Genomic DNA, 21,901 nt, shown 5'->3' with positions numbered 1-21,901 from the left:
AAGGTCAATGCCCACCAAACCTTTCGAGTATTTTCTGTTGGTCATGGGAGTTCTGTGTGCCACGTTTGGTTCAATTCTATCATTGGTGGAGTTCAGAATGTTCTTTGATTGCAGATGAACTATAAATTCCAGCAACTACAACTCTCAAATGATGGAATCAATCCCCCCCAATCCCACCAGTATTCGAATTTGGGCGATGACACTGACTTCTCCATCCCTGACTTGAAACACTTCACTATGGTTTGTGGGGCCAGTCTCCCCAATGCTGATGGCTGTAATAAGTGCCTATTATGTTTAGGGAAAACACACAATCCACAAGACTGTGTCATTTGCCAGGGCTTTACACCCCAAGTGTGCTGAAATAGAGATTCTCGGCTAACCCATATGTGCGGATTTCACAGACTAACACTCCAAAGAACACGGTTACAGGTAAGCAACCTATACTTATCTGCTTTGAACTGGATTATCAAAGTCTACACTGCCATATGATCCAGTTCAAATCTGATAATCTGAATTTTATATGGCAGTGGAGAAGGGCTCTAAGAGAGTACCACATGTTTTATGCTTGTTGTGAGTTGCAAAACTATTTTAAAATATAAATTGCAATTAAAGTGGGATTGATCACAACCAGGAGGAAGGGTTGATTCAAACCTCTATCCCACAAACAAGTCAGATCTGACCTAGACACAAAATTTGTTGGGATCATTTGTAGTTTGGACCCTAGTTAGTCTATTTATAGGGCATATTTTCAACCCCCAGGTTTAATTTAACAAACCCCAATTATATTTAAATGTATCTAAATTAAATTTGAATCCTTCAGATGAATAGGCTGGATAGAATCCTGGAAACATTCGTTCACTAATACATTGGTTAAGCGTTGCCCCACCTCCAACGTGTTAGCATTAAAAAGAAACACTAACAGTGACAATTAGGGAATCTTCCACATTATAACACAACTTTGTCTGGCTTCTTTCATACATACCTTGGTACAACCAGCCATACTAAGAGATGTAATCTTACGGCAATTGAACGTTAAATTTTTTAATGAATGATTGGACAGCTGATGGCAGAAAGAAAAGTCCATGTAGTCCAGTCTTTTCAAATCAACACAGAATCTCTGGAACACAAATTACAAAGATCCAAAATACATTTAAAATTCTTATCCCGTGAGTTTTGACTTACTGTTCTACAATGTCTTAACACTGAAAGCAATTGCTAATCCACTCCAAACAAAGAAGATACAGAATTAATTTCTCTTTTACTCATAAGGTAAAAAATTATTACCAACTAGCTGTCCCCTGCCATGCGATGCTGTGGCACAGTCTGTGTTTATGTGTTTTGTGTATGCATATATTTGTCTATATGTGTATATATGTGTGTTTGCATATACGGTATATATGTGGTTTTGCACGTCTTGTATTTTTTTAAAAAAATATGGGCCTTTTAAGTCTCTTCTGCTGTGTTTTTCAATGTTTTTATGAGGGATGGTCACTTGTTGGCTTGATATGTGTTTTGTGTCCAAATTTGGTGTCAATTTGTCCAGTGGTTTTTGAGTTATGTTAATCCCACAAACTAACATTACATTTTTATTTATATAGAACTAGCCGTCCCCTGCCATGCGTTGCTGTGGCCCACATGGGGGTTCTGTGTGGGAGGTTTGGCCCAATTCTATTGTTGGTGGGGTTCAGAATGCTCTGTGATTGTAGGTGAACTATAAATCCCAGCAACTACAACTCCCAAATGTCAAGATTCTATTTTCCCCAAACTCCACCAGTTTTCACATATGGGCATATTGAGTCTTCGTGTAGAGTTTGGTCCAGATCCATCATTGTTTGAGTCCACAGTGATCTCTGGATGTAGGTGACCTACAACTCCAAAACCAAAGGACACTGCCCACCAAACCCTTCCAGTATTTTCTGTTGGTCATGGGAGAACTGTGTGCCAAGTTTGGCCCAATTCCGTCGTTGGTGGGGTTCAGAATGTTCTTTGATTGTAGGTGAACTATAAATCCCAGCAACTACAACTCCCAAATGACAAAATCATTTTTTTTAGTGAAGGACATACATTGGGTTGTTAGGTGTCTTGTGTCCAAATTTGGTGTCAATTCATCCAGTGGTTTTTGAGTTCTGTTAATCCCACAAATGAACATTACATTTTTATTTATTTAGATTATCTTACTACTTAATAGCCACAATCCTGGATAATAAACTTGCTCTATGTATTCTGTGCACACAATTCTATATCTTCTAATAGTATTCCCAGCAAAATCAATTTCCTCTTAGACAAAATATCTCACATAAGGCATCCATTGCTTTGTACAATTTGCATACAAGTGTTACATTAAGGTAGCAATGGATTCCAGGAGGTACAGATTAGAGCCATCCCTGAACATTAGGCAGAGATAGGTAACTGCCACAAGCAAAGTGCTTCCATTGCTGTCTCTTGGAAGAACAGAACTGTTCTGCAAAACCCTTTAAACTGCCTTGCTGTCCTCAATAGTTGGGAAGATGCTACCTCTATCACCGAAGTTTAATTTCAGCTGACAGTCTCTAGACCAGTGTTGTTCAACCTGGGGGTCAGGACCCCTGGGGGGGGGGTCGCAAGGGGGTGTCAGAGGGGTCACCAAAGACCATCAGAAAACACAGGATTTTCTGTTGGTCATGGGAGTTCTTTGTGGGAAGTTTGGCCCAATTCTGTTGTTGGTGGGGTTCAGAATGGTCTTTGAGTATAGGTGAACTATAAATCCCAGCTAGTACAACTCCCAAATGTCAAGGTCTATTTCCCCCAAACTTCACCAGTGTTCACATTTAGACATATTGAGTATTTGTGCCAACTTTGGTCCAGATATATAATTGTTTGAGTTCACAGTGCTCTCTGGATGTAGGTGAACTACAACTCCAAAACTCAAGGTCAATGACCACCAAACCCTTCCAGTATTTTCTGTTGGTCATGGGAGTTCTGTGTGCCAAGTTTGGTTCAATTCCATCATTAGTGGAGTTGAGAATGCTCTTTGATTGTAGATGAACTATAAATCCAAGAAACTACAACTCCCAAATGACAAAAATCAATCCCCCTTCCCAACCCCACCAGTATTGAAATTTGGCGTATTGTGTATTTGTGCCAAATTTGGTCCAGTGAATGAAAATACATCCTACATATCAGATATTTACATTATGATTCATAACATTAGCAAAATTACAGTTATGAAGTCGCAACAAAAAATTATGTTGTGGTTGTGGGTCACCACAACATGAGGAACTGCATTAAGGGGTCGCAGCAGTAGGAAGGTTGAGAACCACTGTCATAGTGTTGAGATTAACTTCACAATTCAGCAGCAGATCAGTTGCACAACTTCAGCACTTTCCAGTAGCTTCTTCCTGCACAGTGTTTTCAGTCAACTGCTCCCACAGCCTGCAGTCACTCTGGAACCTTTTACATATACTTGAGCACATGCCCGGCCATTGTCAGTTTTACCATTGTCTTTCCCCCAGTCTAGATAATATTACAAACTTACCACAGCATACAATTATATCTTGTCTTAGCAGACAGGTTCTTTTAATTACATATAGCCTTCGACGAACAACATCACAGCACAAGGAGAGAAATATACACTGTACATAACTTCCTTATATACAATTCATTTACACATAGCAGTCACTGATTGGTTCCCAACTCATTGACTTAACTCAAACCCAGGATTGCATCATTCACAATCACCTGGACTAGGCCAGAACACATTCCCCAAATGAAATTCTATATACAGTTAATGCATGACTCAGCTTGCCACAGATAAAGGCGAAACTTGTTCTTTCAAATTCAGATCTGTTAATTATCCACATGCCTTATACTCGCTACGAAATCATGTAATCAAGATGTTTATATGCAATAGAAAAAAGATACAATATCTGTTTATCATTATTAATAGAACATAATGTTCTCTCTGCTTTAAGTACTCAAAATAGTAGAACATCAGATGGAATTAATAAGTGCACATAATAATGGTGCTGGCAAAGCAGCAAAACTGATTATTTTCTCTCTTGCTTCCTTTCTCTCCTTTCTTCTCTCTTGTCCCATCCTCTAAAATACTTTTCAACAAATACTATCTGTGGTTAATGAATGTGCATGTGCTGTTTGAGAAATAAGCAACATAATTGAACTTATCCCATATATATTTGCTATTATAGGTTGAGTATTCCTTATTCAAAATGTTTGGAATTAGAAGTATTGGGGATTTTGGATTTTTTTCTTTATTTTGGAATGCATCATGTAGTATATCCTGCCTTTGTGAAGGTGAATAGAGATGTGCAGCTGGAAAGAGACTTGAGGAGCTTTGAAATGGCATGAACCCACGTGTAGTTCTTGATGTGAATCTATGCTTTCTGCCTTTTCACAGATGTTCGCCTCTCTCTCGTTTGTGGGTTCTACATAAATATTATTCATGTAAAAAAAAAATCCATGTCAAAAAATGTGGGGCAATACGGCATGGGAAGGAAGTAGGCTAGTCTGTGGCAGTGCAATTCAGTGAATTGTTTTTTACAATAATTTTTATTGAAGGAATAATTTATTTATTTTATTTATTTATTTAGTACACTTGTATACCGCTAATATCTCAGCCTGTGCGGCGACTCATTGCGGTTTACAACATATTTAAAAATACAATATTCACTTTAAAAATATAAAATAAAATATAAAAATACATACATATACATACATAGTATTGGGCCACCAATACAGACCGGAACATCTCATAGTTAAAGTCGTAATCCAATTCGTTATCCTTGATTGCTAGTCCATGATCAAAACATCATCACATCGGAATTAGTTGAAAACTTGCTCGAACATCCAAGTTTTCAGTTTTTTCCGAAATGCCATTAGCGAGGTGGCTGATCTTATTTCAGTAGGGAGGGCATTCCAAAGCCGGGGGGCCACCACAGAAAAGGCCCTATCTCTCGTTCCCACAAGCCGCACTTGTGAAGCAGGCGGGATGGAGAGAAGGGCTTCTCCTGAAGATCTTAGGGTCCTGGTGGGCTGATAGGCCGAGATACGTTCGGATAGGAATAAGATAAAGTTTTTAAAATATTAAAATTGGGGGAAGGGGAAAAGGTTGGATGTGCTCCAAAAATAAAATAGTAAGGGTGGAAAAAGTAAGAAAAAGTAAAAAAAACTTTTTTAAAAAAGAGTCTAATGAGGAGTAATTAAAGGGAGGGAAAGGAAAGAAAATAGAATTGACTTCCAATATTCTCCATGGATGCTTCTGTTACCATCTTTTCCAATTGTTGTATTACAAGTATTTATTTATTATTTAAAACTTTTATATCCCGATCTTCTCAACCTCTGTAGAGGGACTCAGACCGGCTTACAGCAAGGATTCAATGCTAATACAACTAATAAACAATAGAAAATAACGAGTTAAAATATATATCGATTAAGATTACAAATCGCCAAGATAAAATCATGTCCAACTCAGTCCGTATGTGTGGTCGATAACTTTGTTCTGTAGCCGGTTTCAACCATTACTCTGGGAATGCTTCCTTCCACTATTATCTCTTCATATCTCTTCCTCTGGGAAACATATTTTGCCTCAGTGTGTAAACCCTTCTATCCAGTTCATTTTTTCTTGTTTCATAAAATACATCAATGCTGACTAATCAGTTGCATTTTTTCTGTGTGACTTGAGTAATTGTTTGTGTTAGTATGTCTATTTTCATTATATGTGTCACTTTTAATATCCATTGGTCCATTGTTGATAGTTCCTTTAATTTCCATTTTTGGGCATATGTTATTATAGCCACCGTTGATAGGTAGTGGAGTAATTTATCATTTTTCATTATTTTTCTCTATTTTAAAGTCTGTGATTCCATGTAGAAACTGGCAAAAGAAGGCTCTCCATGGACTGTTCCTGGGAAAAATTGAGAGCCAAATTGACAAAGAAAAAACGTGGCTGTGGCTCACAAATGGAATTTTTAACAAGGAGATGGAGAGCCTGATTCTGTTAGCCCAAGAACAAGCCATTAGAACCAATGCCATTAAAACCAGAATTGAGAAGTTGATGACAGATCCCAAATGTAGACTCTGCAAGGAAGCAGATGAAACAATAGATCACATCCTCAGTTGCTGCAAGAAAATTGCGTAGGCAGACTACAAGCAGAGGCACAACACCGTTGCTCAGATGATTAATTGGAACCTGTGCCACAAATATCATCTGCATGTGACAAAGAACTTGTGGGATCACAAGCTGGAAAAGGTTACAGGAAATGAACATGTCAAACTCCTTTGGGACTTCCAAATTCAGACAGTCAGAGTTTTGGAGCACAATACTCCTGACCTCACGATCGTGTTAAAAAACAAAGTATGGATTGTCGATGTCGCAGTCCCAGGCGACAGAAGGATTGAAGAGAAACAACTGAAAAAGCTGACACGATATGAAGATTTAAAGATCAAACTGCAAAGACTCTTGCACAAGCCAGTAAAGGTGGTCCCAGTGGTGATCAGCACACTGGGTGCAGTGCCTAAAGACCTTGGTCTGCACTTAAACACAATCGGCGCTGACAAAGTTACCATCTGCCAGCTGCAGAAGGCCACCTTACTGGGATCTGCAGTCATCATTCGCCGATACATCACACAGTCCTAGACACTTGGAAAGTGTCCGACGTGTGATCCAATACAGCAGCCAGCAGAGTGTCTGCTGTGGACTAATTTTGTTGTGTTTCAAATAATAATCATAACAACAACAACAACAACTTTATAACCTGCCCTCTCTCCTCAAAGGGACTTGGGGCAGATTACAAAGACAAAATAGAAATAAATAATTGCTTATTAAAGGAGAGGAGTGAGGAATCTGTTCTTGCTTCCAAAGGGAGGGAGTTCCAGAGGGAAGGGGCGGTCACGGAGAAGGCCCCTTGTCTCATTCTGACCAACCTCACTTGAGTCGGGGGTGGGACCAAGAGCAGGGCCCCCTCCAATGACCACAGTGTCCGTGTAGGTTTGTATGCAGATATGTGGTTAGTTAAGTAGCCTGGACCTGAACTGTTTAGGGCTTTATAAATAATAACCAGCACTTTGTATTTAGCCTGGAAGCAGATCAGCAGCCAGTGGAGCTGCCGTCACATGGGAGTTGTCTGCTCCCTGTATGGCATTCCAGTTAGCAACTTGGCTGCCAATCTTTGGACTATTTGGAGCTTCCAAACTATCTTCAAAGGCAGCCCCACATAGAAAAGATTCCAGTACTCCAGACGGGATGTAAGTAGGGCATGGACTACCATGACCAGATCAGGTGTCCCAAGGTCTGAGTGCAGCTAGCACACAAAAATTAAGAGTGAAGCTTGGTTACGAGGAGAACAAATAAGAGTTCATGATTGATTTAATTGTTAAATCTACTGGTTCTGTTTTAATGTAAGAACTAGCTGTACCCGACCATGCGTTGCTGTGGCCCTCAGAAAACAGAAGGTGACTTGAGTCCAAGGGTTGGAGCTTTGGGGCTCCATCACAGCCTTCAATGATTAATTCAAATGTAAAACAAAGTTTCTAGTATGCTCTTTCGAAGGGAAACTAAAGCCAAATAAGTGTTTGACTCCTGGAACTTCTCACCTCTCAGGGAAGTGAAGTGCATGCATTTAAGGAATAGGACCATAAACCTAACAGGAAGATAGACATTTTCCATCTGCTCCTAATAATGATCTGGAAGGCTAGAAAATTCCCTGCAGCAGCTCTTTGGGAGACATGGCGAAAAGCAGAATGTGTCTGCTAACCTTCTTTTCTGATATAAAGTCCCAAGTTTCTGTTTCTCATTTAAGAAAGACAATTCTACCTGCATGCTGCTTTTATACGTTTAAAGAGATGCCAATTCCAATCATGGATTGCAAAGGGCTAATTTAGCCCTTGGAAAAGCATGGTGATTTTACATTTATGAAAAGTAGATTAAAACTAAGAATATTTTTTGTGTTACCTTTTGTATAACCTATTGCTCTTGGGACCAGTATGCCTCTCCCTTGAGGAGTAACTGAAATCGTTTATGCATACGTGTTGACAGTTGTTTAACCTTCTTGGACATCTTTTTGGGTGGAAAGGTGGAAGAGAAAGTTCATGAACAAAAGAAATCATTCTCAAAATAATACCAAATAGTGGTAATCATTCATAGTAAAAAGAAGAGAATTTGGACAATTTCAGATTTATAATCTAGATGTAATCTATATGTGGTGCTAGAAGAGAAGAATCAGTGTATTCAACACAATCATCATATTATACCCTTCTTGTTAACCAGAGCACTGGCAGTTGGATTCAGTTCGTGCAAAAGAGAATTTTCTTACTTCATGTAGGAGGGAAGTGATTTAAAGTTATTATATCAAACGAAGAAGAGATATTTTCTTATGTACTTTCATCCACTTCAGAGAATTGACTATACAAAAAGGAAGTATAGCACCATATTCTGAAATATTTTTTTTAGCTCTATATAGATTCTGAACATGTTTTTTTCTGGATGTCTCCATAAAAGTCCAGATGGCTGTCTATAAATTAGAGAAGATGTCCGCAGCCGTATACTATTGCTCTTAAAATTACATCATACTCAACATGGGGGTATACTGGAAACTCCATTAGTACGAATTCTTCATGGAATAAATTATTCTGTCAAATGATTGCTATGCATCACCACATGTTTGAAAAAGAAAGCAGGAAATTAAATCCAGCTCTGTGTATCTGTAGATACTAAAGTTACATATATATTTGTAGAGTAATAAATGCTAGGGCTTATGATGGAAAATGGCATGTCATAACATGCTTAATGTTTTCTATTTTGAAAATCTTTTGCTTCTGGGACATAGTGTAATGATTACTGGTACTGAGCCAGATTTTTTCCAAATATAGATTTCAGTTCAAAATATAGATTTTTAATATAATACATAATTTATTATCTTTTTCTAATACAATTTTTTTCTATTATTTATTTATTTACTGTATTTGTATACCACCTTTCTCAGCCAATCGGCGACTCAAGGCGGTTTCCAACAAATCAGTATACATAAAACATAATATAGATAAACAACATTAAACAGTATAAATCATCACAAAAGCAGTAAAAACGACGTCATCAGCGTGTCATTATTCTCAAGCATTGTCCAGTTCCGTTGTCAGGTCATTCGATTTCCTATATTAGCTACTCTGTATTTGTAAACACTTGCTCGAATAGCCACGTTTTATCTTTCCTCCAAAACGTCAAGAGAGAGGGAGCAGATCTGATCTCCCTAGGGAGGGCGTTCCATAGCCGAGGGGCCACCACTGAGAAGGCCCTGTCTCTTGTCCCTGCCAAACGTGCTTGTGACAAAGGTGGGACCAAGAGCAGAGTCTCCCCAGATGATCTTAAACTCCTCAGAGGTTCATAAGGGGAGATACGTTCGGACAAGTAAGTTGGGCCAGAACCATTTAGGGCTTTATAGGCCAAAGCCATCACTTTGAATTGGGCCCAGTAGCAAACTGGTAGCCAGTGGAGCTGGCGCAACAAGGGGCCGGTTTACAACAAAGGATTCATAAACAACAGTTTAAATAACACATCACATAATGCACTAATATATAAAATACATTAAAATGCAATCATATAATTACATAAGGCCAAGTCATCAGAATGAAATCATAATTCATCACCATCTGTCCTTGTGGTCAAGAGTTATTGACTCACTAATCGAATGCTAAATTCCAGAGCCAAGTTTTCACCAGCTTTCTAAAAGTCAGGAGTGAAGGGGCAGTTCTAATCTCCAGTGGGAGAGTTCCAGAGCTGAGGGGCCACCACTGAGAAGGCCCTGTCTCTCGTCCCCGCCAAACGTGCTTGTGACGAAGACGGGACCGAGAACAGGGCCTCCCCAAGTGATCTTAAAGTCCTCAGTGGTTCATAAGAGGAGATACGTTCGGACAGGTAAGTTGGGCCAGAACGTTTTTCACTACTTACAACCATTTCCCCTTTACTGAAATCAGGGTGTTGTAAAACTTTCTCTCTGTTCTGAAGTGGCGACATCATTCTTGACTTTGACAACTATTTCAGCTTCCTCTGAAATTTCCATTGACTTTCCTCTGGGAATCCATTCTCAGTCATATATTGTTGTTTTGCATATTATTTGGCATTTGTTCAGCATTCTATTTATTAAGACCTGAAACATAGGGCACTGAACACAGTTTCCAATGCAGATCAGAATGATCTGTGTCTCCAATTAATTTTCTGTTCAAAAGTCTGTCTCCAGGCATTTATCTTATCACTATCCTATTGGGATTGCTATGCAGTTCCTGCCAAAGACATATCCTTTCTAAAACAAACTCCCCTACAAGGGAAGGGCAAACTGCCAGTGACTGTAATTTCATATTCAAGCTAAAGTTTAAATTATTGTGCAGAATTTCATATCTTCCCACATTTCAGTTAATATGCAACTGTAACTTTACTCACATTTGTATCCATAACATGAAGTTTGAATATAACTCTGGTTGCCATTATATGTTAAGAGAAAAGAAGTGGTCTAGCCAATAAAGCTGTTGAAAAGAAACTGTGTAAGAACAGCATGAAGTTACTCTAAAAATATGTCCATTGTAATGAGGGAGGGAGCACTTCCTGCCTGACTGCTCAGCTTTGGAAAGTTCCCAGATGTGGTCTATACAAACCTCATATGTATTTTGTACAGAGAAATGATAGAAAACCTCCAGTTCGGAGCTTGGCTTCCCATGAATGCACTACAAATTTCTATGCTGTGAACTATTAAGTATACAAAAACATATAATGAGCTAAAATTCAACTATAAAGCAGGCTCTTTTTTACCTTAACTCCTCCATCAGAAATATGCTGACACTCCGATATAATAATCTCCTTCAATTTTGACAGTCTGCCAAGAGTTTCCAAAGCCTATAAATAGTAGATGAAACAAATATTAGGTTGTAGTAATTGAATCACTTAGATAACATGATTATTCGACAGAATGTATTTTTTCTTCTTTTAGTATTAATCTTTGCTGTGGGATTTTTTCCTATTTGAAACTCTAGTTTTCTTTTAAAGCATATACCATTTTATCAAAAGAATGACTTGAAATTATGGACAAGCTTGGAGCCCCCGGTGGCGCAGTGGGTTAAGCCCCTGTGCCGGCAGGACTGAAGACCGACAGGTCGCAGGTTTGAATCCGGGGAGAGGCGGATGAGCTCCCTCTATCAGCTCCAGCTCCTCATGCGGGGACATGACAGAAGCCTCCCACAAGGATGATAAAAACATCAAATCATCCAGGCGTCCCCTGGACAACGTCCTTGCAGACGGCTAATTCTCTCACACCAGGAGTCACTCCTGACACGACAAATAAATGGACAAGCTCTCCCTGTTCCCTGTCCTTCCCTAGTTTCCATAATCATAACCTTACCTGCTCACAGCACAACACCCTAGGTCCTTCCACACAGCCATATAACCTTGAATATCTGCTTTGAACTAGTTTATCTGAGTCCACACTGCCATATATTCCAGTTCAAAGCAGAAAATGTGGGATTTCATTAAGCTGTGTGGAAGGGGCCCTTGTTTGAAGAACTGATCTCTTCCTTCTCACTATAACCCTGTCTATTTATTAGGCTTGGGCAATCCATGGTTCTAAATGGTTCTAAAGTACTTACAAAACTAATGTTCTGGTGGTGAAAATTTCAGAACTCTAACAAAACTCTCAAAATTTCATAATAAATGGCAGTTCCTGATTGGTTCTGTCATTAAAATCACCAATAATGAAATAATAATTAAATTTTGAAAGTTTTGTTAGAGTTCTGAAATTTTCACCACCAGAACTTTAGTTTTGTAAGTACTTTAGAACCATTTAGAACCATGGATTGCCCAAGCCTACTATTTATATACCTTACCTTTACGTTTCTTAAACTTGTAACAGGGCCTCCCCACTTCTCTTTTAAAAATGTATATATTTACTATATGTGTTGCACTCCAGGACAGGAAAAGCCCTCTGACTTTAAACACCACATCGTTGGATATGGAAACAATCCTTTTATTGAAAATAACTAAAAAAGCAGGAAAGTATGAAAAAGAAATTTACATTCCTAACATATTCCATTTAGGATTACCATGTATTCCGGGGTACAAAACGACTGGCCGTATAAGACCACCCCCCCAAATTTTCAACTTAAAATATAGAGTTAGGGATATACTCGCCATATAAGATCCCTCTCCCAACACAATTCTATTGTTTCGGTAACAACGACTCCCAGAATGGTAACGTTTGAGGAGTTGGAGAAAGCAGAGCAGGGAGAACGGCATGGGCAGCCCACTGGGCCTGGCACTCCTCCTCCCCATGCTCTCCCTCATCCTCCTCCATCCTCCTCCCCTCCTCCTTCGTCCCTCCTCCTCCTCAGGCTGCGCCGCTAAGGGATTTGTTCCTGCCGCCACCGCTCTCCCTTTTAAGGCCCCCCAAATCTTCCTATATTGCTATTTGCAGGCATCCAGGAGAGACAGCAAGTAAGCAAGGCCACCCGAGTGGCTGGTAGAAGCCTCCGACGGCCACCAGGCACACCCAGGACCAAGAAGGAGCCTCTGGACCAGGCATGGGGAACCTTCGGCCCTCCAGGTGTGGTGGACTTCAACTCCCACAATTCCTTGAGGCCAAGGTAAGCCTTTGGGGCGAATGCCGAGCCTCAAGGAATTGTGGGAGTTGAAGTCCACCACACCTGGAGGGCCGAAGGTTCCTGACCCCTGCTCTGGACTATGACTCCCAGCAGCCCTGGGCAGCGGCGTGCCTTGGATGTTTTTATACCCGGCGTACTAGACTTTTAATTTATTTGATTTTCTAGGCCTAAAAAGTCGTCTTCTACCCCGGAATATACGGTAATTAGTGATTATGCTAAAGTTAATCCATTCTTTTCTACTCTATATGTAGAACGTGGAATCATTTTTTTCAATTTAATTCAATAAATATTTGCAATTTGAATACTCTATATACACTTCTGGTTTTTTGATTTCAAAACTTTAAGAACTATAGGTAGTACAGATTTCTATGACAATTTGTTTTCACCTGATCTGTGACATCAATTCCGGAAATATTAATGTAAGCCAACGAAGGCATCATTATCAGTGCCTCAACCCCAGAATCAGTTACAGCACGGCAATGAGAGAGATTCAGATAGATCAGACTGTGGCACCTATGAAGACAATAATAATAATAATAATAATAATAATAATAATAATAATAATAATAATATAAACTTTATTTATACCCCGCCACCATCTCCCCAATGGGGACTCAGAGTGGCTTACATGAGGCCAAGCCCAAACAACAATTACAATAAAGAAAAAACCAAAACGCAAACCGAAAATGCGAACAATAAACATTAACATCATAGTTACATAAAACATATGCATACATAACAATATAAAAATTACAATAAGCACAGGTACAATAATAATAGACGGGCTACATGTAATGATTGAAAGAAAACTGATTAAAATTAATTAAAAATTCGGGCGAGATAAAAAAGGGAAGCAGGTAATTTGTGGAGGAGAGTTCATTATGGGGGGGAGGGTGAAAGCAGGCTTTCCCACGAAGGGGGGGGGACTAATACTCAAATGACAGAACTTGAGGCTGAGCAATAATGTGAAATTGTATACAAAAAATAACCTTTTTGTTCGTGTCCTTTGTATGTCATACAGCCTTTGACTTCAATGTTCAGCTGAACTGACAGCTATCCAAAAATACATGTCCCAAAATCCCTCTGATCTTGGAGGCCAAGCAGGATTATACCTGGTTAATACTTGGGACAGGGGACCACCAAGAAATACCAGCTGTAGGCTATAATTTCAGAGGAAGGCAATGGCAAGCCACCCCTCAGTATTCCCAGCCTAGGCAAACCCTATGAAATGCATCAGGTCACCAAAAATTGTAAATGCTATGCACATAGGGATTGTGATTACCTTCTGATATTCTGATAACATTTATGAAAATAATATATAAGTTAATCTTTTTTTTTTAAAAGATAACTAATTGTACTGATTAATCCAATCTTTAAAAAATAATTCAGCCTTGGAAATGTTCTGAGTCAATACACGTAAACAGGAACTTTGTACTGAGCTGATTTTTAGTGTACTTTTTGTTCTGACTACAGAAGACATATAACAGGTTGGTGTGTTGTTATGTGTCTTCAAGACAATTCTGACTTATGGTGGCCATACCATAGTATTTCATGGAAAGATTTATTCACCGGTTTGTATTGGCCTCCTTCAAGCTGAGAGGATATCAGTAACCCAGTCATGCAGTAGGTTTCAATAGCCGAGTGAGGTCTGAACTCTGATCTCCCAGAATCACATTTCAACATGGAAACCACTACACTATGTTGGAACTCTAAGCTTTTTCCTTCCAGAGTTCATAGATGGCACCCGATCCCATTTTACACTGACCATTTAAAGAAATTCAAAGCTAGCTTCGCCTGACAAGAAATGACCACAAAAGTGCACCAAAGCCCTTAATGTGCTCTCTGGTTTGGCTGATTTAAACTGATTTCAACAAAACTACATTTTTCAGTATCGGTTTGAAACTGCATTAAATGGTCAATGTAGATGGGTCCTCAGACACACAAAGCTGCATTTTTGAAAATAGTTTCAAATGTAATTTTTGCACTTTTAAATTATTATTATATGGGGGCATTAAGGGAAGATGCGTAATGTTATGCCTTTCTTTTATCAATTGTATACGGCATATTTATCTATAGAATTTAGGTTTGTTTAATACCATACTCCAGTAGCTGGTAGCATTCAGATATTAAGTAACTAATAATAATAATATTTATTTATTTGACCAGTCATATGACTGCATATGGGGAGAACAAACAGTGGAAGATATTGAACATTTCTTAATTGACTGTCCAGCATATACTGAACTGCGAGACAGATATTTACATCCAATATTATCCAACTGCAGGTCCCCCAACAGAAATGATATTCTGACATCCCTCTTGCAAGGTCAGGAAAGATCCAACATAATCAGAGTAAGCCTTTTTATTCTGAAAGCTATTAAGAAAAGAGCAGATTTCCTGAAAGAAGAACCAGGAGAATAAGATTCTGACTATAAATAGAAGGTCAGCTGCTTTCCTCACCTTTTTGCCTTGTTTTTTTAACTCGTGTTCTATTAAGTAACTAAATAATAATAATAATAATAATAATAATAATAATAATAATAATCTTTATTTATACCCTGCCACCATCTCCTCAACGGGGACTCAGGGCAGCTTACATGAGGCCAAGCCCGGACAACATATTACAGCAAAATAAAAAACCAAAACATAAGCAACAAGCAACAGCATTAAAATTACATTAAAAAACATATGAATACAGTAACAAAATAACATTACAATAAACACAATCACAGTGACAGTGGGCAGGCCACTTGTGCAGGATAAAATGTTAAAAAAACTCAAATGAGATAAGAATAGGAGCAAGATTATTTGCAGGGAGCTCATAAAGAAACACAGGGTTGTGAAACTAAACTTCCCATTAAGGGGGCGTGTACTCCAGTGACAAAAGTGTTGAGGGGTTAGGGTTACTTCTAATTAAATATGCTTACATATGAGCGATGGGTTCCAGTGAGTTCCAGAGCTCAATCACTGTAAATGTCTGGTGTATTATTACCAAGAATATATGCATGAAATGGGAAACAGTACAAGTAAGAATGAATATATCCAGTCACAACTCTGTCAATATTTCTAATTGCTAAGCATCATCAAAAAAATAACATATTGCAATATGGTACCTTTGAGCTATTTTGGAAACAGCAATATCACTGACATAGGAACAGTTGGCTAAGATTAATTCCCTTATTCTTGAGCCTGAATGACCGTCAACAAATGTTTTTATTCCTGCATCGCTGATTCTGGAAAGTGAACAGAAAATACTTTCTCTCATATTGTGCATAATACTAATGTTATTGTTGTTGTTGTTTATTTGTTCAGTCATTTCCGACTCTTCGTGACCCCATAGACCAGCCCACGCCAGAGCTCCCTGTCAGACATTGCCACCCCCAGCTTCTTCAAGGTCAATCCAGTCACTTCAAGGATCCCATCCATTCATCTTGCCCTTGGTCATCCCCTCTTCCTTTTTTCTTCCATTTTCTCCAGCATCATTATCTTCATAATACCAATAATAAGTTTTAATAATATTGTACTTATACTAATACACCATTACCAGCCACTGAAATATACATAGTGCTCGTTTTGTGGTTTTTAATTTGTTTAGTTGCAAAAGTGGAAGTCTACTGGAATTCATCCGGTTTATTTTTGACCAGTAATTGAATTGCCTCATTAAAATTTGAGCTTTTACTGGGAGCATCCCTAGCTCTGCCCTTACTGCAGCCCTCAGCATTGTTCTGGAAAGACCCAAGAGGATGCAAAGCTGCTTAGCTTGGAAAGTTTCGATCTTGGCCAAATTGTGTTGTATTTTGAAATGGTCACATCACTGGTCAAATAAATAAATAATATTTAGTTGCAAAAGTGTACATACCTACAAACTGAATTTGAGATTAGTTGCAAATACGTTTCATAGAAGACTGACTGATCTAACCACATTTGATGAGAAGTAACGCTCCATCATTTTAATACCATTTCATTTCAAGAGCTGATTGCAAGCAAAAACAGCAGCATTCAATATTAAGATAAATTGCGTTTTGTTGAGTAGTTACAGTCTGAATAAAAAATACCTTATGCAATGTGACAAATTCAGTACAGTGATATTTTCCAGGGCTGCAATAAGCTTAAGAGCTACATCTGTTATTTTCGAGCAGTCAGCCACACAAATATGTTTTATTTTGGGCCAGAATTTGTTTATCACTTTGAAACTTTGGTCAGTAACATGATTACACCCTGTTGAAAGAACACAATAGCAAACTAGTCAGATTTAGGCAGTATATAATGCCTTTTCAATCACTGAACAGTATCAGTGAGATACTTCTACTGAAGTAAAAAAAAACCCTTTTAAATACAAATGGCCAATTTTTTCAGAAAACACTAACCTTCTATCCTCATTTTAACAAGTTTACATTCAGCAAGTGCTTTAAAAGTTGTGTCAGAAACATGTGGAGACTCGTCGAATTCAATAGATACAATTTGTTTGCACTTTTCAGCTAAAGCCTTTAATGAAAAAGAAGTGAAATGTTTATATGTATTGCTTCGCACTACACAAAAGCCATTTTATAAAGATAAACACTAGATTTTTATCTTATCTCATCCAAATACACACTAATATTTAGAAGTGGCCCCAAATTCAACATCAGCTCTATATTATGTTTTTGTGCTGCTGCAAAAACAGAATACCTTCCATTAAAAAAACCATAGCAGAAACACAATCAAATTTTGATAAACATAATAGTGTTTCTATGACTTAATGGTCTGACAGAAAATATATAGCACTGGATATCAGTGGATGTATTTTCTGTAAAACTAATTTCTTTATGTATAAAAGTAGCTTAGAAATAAGTCCCAAAATTTAGCAACCTGCTGCATTTCTATATTTATTTATTTGTTTATTTATTTATTTAGAGTTTTTATAACCCAGTCTTCTCAACCTCCAAGGAGGGACTCAGGCCGGCTAACAACATAGGGTTCAATACAATAAAATAAACAATATGCATCATCAATATAAAATACATTAAAATACAATTTATACAATTCATACAAATTACAAAAATGTCATACTGCATGAAGCAGAATGATGGAACATCCCATTCCTCCTCTGGTAGTTTGCTCACGTTTCTGCATTATACTCCATGCTTTTGTCTCCATACAATCTGCTTTTGACTGTAACTACCAAACCAGAAGTGAAAAAAAAAGCTCTACAAAACCTGAGAGTTAATTCCTTACTTGAATACACCGGTCTGTCAGAGTGAGCATTTCATTAATTGTCAGATGTTGAATCCCACTGCAGGCCTTCGCAATATTCTTGAAGCCTTGCACTGTGATCTGATTTTTGGAAACAAAAAAAAAATGTTTAGAAAACTAAACATGAGCAGTATAATAGTCCTATATTTTGCTTGTGTGCCTTCAAGTCATTTCTGACTTATGTGCACCCTATTGTGGGTATTTGTTCACAGGTAATTTCTCTTTGTCTTCCTCTGAGGGCTGAGATAATGTGACTTGTTCAAAGTCCCTGAGTGGGTTTCCATGGCTGAGTAGCGATTTAAACCCTGGTCTCCAGAGTCATAATCCAGCACTCAAACTGGCTCTCAAAAGTCATATGTCTCTTATGAAAATAATTACAATTTCTATACTGCATGATTAAATATTTCCAAGACATATTTTCTCATATGTTTTCTTTCCAGATGGAATGAAATTATCCCTATTAAAATTAGAGGAATTACCGTATATACTCGAGTATAAGACAACCCAAATATAAGCCGAGGTAGCTAATTTTACCACAAAATACTGGAAAAACGTATTGACTCGAGTATAAGCCGAGGGTGGGAAATGCAGCCGCTACTGGTCAATTTCAAAATAAAAATAGATACCCATAAAATTACATTAATTGAGGCATCAGTAGGTTCAATGTTTTTGAATATTTACATAAAGCTGTAATTTAAGATAAGACTGTCCAACTCTGATTAAACCATTATTCTAACCTTCTTCAATGTAAATGTGCTCACATAAGCTTCCAATAATAATAGAGTAAAATAATAAATGCAATAATAATAATAATAATAATAATAGAGTAAAATAATGGAAATGCAATAACAGTAATAAAAGAATAAAATAATATGTAATAATAACAATAATAAAAAGAGTAAAACAACAATAGTAGCAATAACAACAATTATAAAGCAAAATAATAAATATAATAATAATAGAGTAAAATGATAAATGTTGTAATAATAATAATAATAATAATAATAATAATAATAGAGTAAAATAATAAATAACCTTGACTCAAGTATAAGCCAAGGGGGACTTCTTCAGTCTAAAAAAAAGAGGTGAAAAACTAGGCTTATACTCGAATATGCAGTACATGTTGGAGTTATTTGTTTTGAATAAGTCTTAATTTGCAGATAGGAACAGAGAGAACATTCTCTAGTACTATTCACTCACATAGTGAATAGTATACTCACTATCATTCTGGCATTAGTCTGAGTGAGGTCTGAGTGACAGGAATCCAAACAAAGGAGTAAACTCTCCAGCTAACAGCATATAGTGAATGGTTTGGTAACCCACTTGGCCAGGAATGAGATAAGAACATGACTTTTGGAAGAAGATGAAGAGGTCTTTATTCCAGTAAGATACAGAACAGTTCAAATGGATAGCAAAGGCCAAGGAAATGTCCAATGAAGGGAGGAATTTTTTAAACGTGATAATGGAAGGTTGAGATCCAGATTTTTATTTTTTGACAGGACGATTTGCATGTAATTCTGGAAAGGAAACCAGGCATTGGTGATTGGAAACTAGTTAAAGGATGGGAAAATAATATTTCCTCAAAGCCAAAGATAGACTGCCAAATCAACCGTGGATTTCAGTGGAAAAATCAAAGTAGGTCACCTAATTGTGACAAGACTTATGGCAAGTCAAAATAATCAAGAGTGAGATCATAATGTGGCATTGTCGTTTTTCATTTATGAAAGTTCTAGAGATGGACATAAACATAATTCTGTACTTTTGTCATGATTTTAAAAACTTGCTGGTTGACAACCAAGTGAAATTTTGACTTCTTTGGAAATGAAGCACATGAAGCAGAATCCAAAAGATCCCTTATCATGCCCATTCTGAAAGAGAACGGCAACCACAACCCTGAGGAAGGTTACAATACCATGAAATAAAGGACCCAGGGAAGACTACAGTTGACATATTCCAACCAATGATGGATAATATCCTACTTTCAGTGGTGGTATTGCAGGCAGAGTCTATCTCTGAAAAACAGAGTAGATTTGGAGGAGTAAAAGATGTCACTTAGACAAGCTGGTGAATTGAGACCTGGGAGAATGTGATTGCTCATGTTGGCACTCTGCAGAGGATCTTGACTTTCTCTAACCAAGGTTGCTTCCAGACAGCAATTTATCCCAGGAGAAAACGGGTTAATGTAATCCGTTTTCTCCCGCATTGCTCTCCGCACAGGTGCCCAAAAGAAACAAGCTTTCCTGTGTGTTGTTCCCATTGTAGCGTGGTAGCAACTGCTCTACAATGAGGACAACTCAAATCTCCCCCGCTAAACTCTTTAAAGTAAAATAAAAACTTAGCGGGCCGCCATTAAGCCTCTCTGCATGCCTCCTAACGTACTAATGTAGTGCCAGGAAGCTGGGGGTGAGGAAAGCAATTGGTATGTTCCAGGAAGCATGCAGAGAGGCTTAATGGTGGCCCAGTAAGTTTTTTTTGTTGTTGTTGTTTCAAAGGCTTTAGGGGGTGATTTGAGAAGGTCAGTTTCTACGGGGCTCAAAGAAGTGAATTGGGCTGTGCAAACAAACCCCTCAGTAGTCCTAGGACTATCAAGGCGTCAGTCCCCAGAGGGCCCATACTTTATTAGACCTGGGTCTTTCAGGAAGATGCAGGTATAATGGAATATCAAATTAATTTGGTTTTACTGGATATGTCATTTGGACACATTGTAAAACCACTGGAGCTCCTGCATTATGGACTCCATCTGGATGGGCCCTAAAGGAGCTGTTTACAGTGTGAGAACTGAAACTGAAGGGGTGCTGAAATCCCAGTCCATGAGGAAATGAACTATTTTCCCTTTGAATAAAGCCATACTATGAAGTGGAAAATATCTGGGGGTTTTAAGTGCTTTTGATCTACTGTAATGTTGGAATGACAGTGTGACATTTGGATATAGTGATTTGTTGAAAACAAGGCTTCTGTAAAGAAGCTACTCATAAGTCTTTCCTCTCCTGGACAATACCCCCTCCCCCAATAAAAGAATAGAGTGCACATCCTACAGAGGTACAGTAGAATTTACTACCCATGATGTGTGGTTTTTCACTCGCTTTGTCTACAGGCATCACATATTCCTTTTTGCAGACTTGTTTTGGGAAACCTTAGCCATAATGGTGTTGATGTCTAGGTGACCCCCAGAATTGCGTCATTCTCTTCCTTTTTACTATTGTTAAGTTGAAAAAATCCCCAGAAATCATTAAATGTGGGTAACTAAAAGATCATGCTATTTGTCTTTTCACAAATGGTTATACGTTGGACTTCCGGTGAGCTGTGATGGCGGTAGGAAGGATGCTTTGAAGCTCCCGGCAAAAGGAGCCCCCCCCCTCCCCGGATGGATTGAGACCGGGGGAGTTGCCAAGCCCAAAGGTGCCACCAACGACCCCATAGAGGTCCTCATCCCTCAAGGGTGAGGGTCCGGTGGGTCTAGGAAAGGCAACCACGGCTACGCTGACAGAGGGACGGGAAGCTGATCATAGATCAGCAATTACTACCAGCCAAGCTCATTTTAAAGGATAAGAAGATTTATCTTTTCACAAAGAGTTATACGTTGGACTTTCGGTGAGCTGTGATGGCAGTGGGAAGGGTGCTTTGAAGCTCCCGGCGTACCAACCGAACTGACGGTCTGAAGGGCAAAAGGCACCCCCCTCCCCAGTTGGACTAAGACCGGGGGAGTTGCCAAGCCCCGAGGTGCCACCGACGACCCCATAGAGGTCCTCATCCCTCAAGGGTGAGGGCCTGGTGGGTCCGGGAAAGGCAACCAGACCTAGCCCCACAAATATGCAAAAACTACCACCTTGTATTTGGGTGGTCCCATAGTATTTCCACTAAGTAGCACACAACCACTTAAATTCATTCCTGAGAGGAATAATTATGCAATTTCTTCTATTGGCCATACCCTGGTGTTACCAACTTTTACTGCTTACAGTCCTTTTCTGCTTGCAATCTTAAACCAAAAATTTTGTACACCGTATTTATATGCCAATATTTAACTGAGAAATTCTTT

General features: G+C 38.5%; 1 protein-coding gene across 1 annotated transcript in view; it reads right to left on the bottom strand.

Moving 5' to 3' along the window:
• The window catches only part of FBXL13 (F-box and leucine rich repeat protein 13), an 83,050-nt gene that overhangs the window by 6,006 nt on the left and 55,143 nt on the right, over nt 1-21,901 (bottom strand). The window contains exons 13-19 of the mRNA XM_067468828.1: nt 17,848-17,946; nt 17,001-17,118; nt 16,689-16,851; nt 15,747-15,866; nt 13,020-13,146; nt 10,793-10,876; nt 983-1,117 (exon numbers count right to left, since the gene is read on the bottom strand). Of these exons, the coding sequence (XP_067324929.1) occupies nt 983-1,117; nt 10,793-10,876; nt 13,020-13,146; nt 15,747-15,866; nt 16,689-16,851; nt 17,001-17,118; nt 17,848-17,946 (846 nt within the window). The remainder of the gene's footprint in view (nt 1-982; nt 1,118-10,792; nt 10,877-13,019; nt 13,147-15,746; nt 15,867-16,688; nt 16,852-17,000; nt 17,119-17,847; nt 17,947-21,901) is intronic.

The sequence above is a fragment of the Anolis sagrei genome, chromosome 5 (assembly GCF_037176765.1).
Source record: "Anolis sagrei isolate rAnoSag1 chromosome 5, rAnoSag1.mat, whole genome shotgun sequence".
Lineage (NCBI taxonomy): Eukaryota > Metazoa > Chordata > Lepidosauria > Squamata > Dactyloidae > Anolis > Anolis sagrei.
This window is presented reverse-complemented; position numbering and strand designations above follow the sequence as displayed.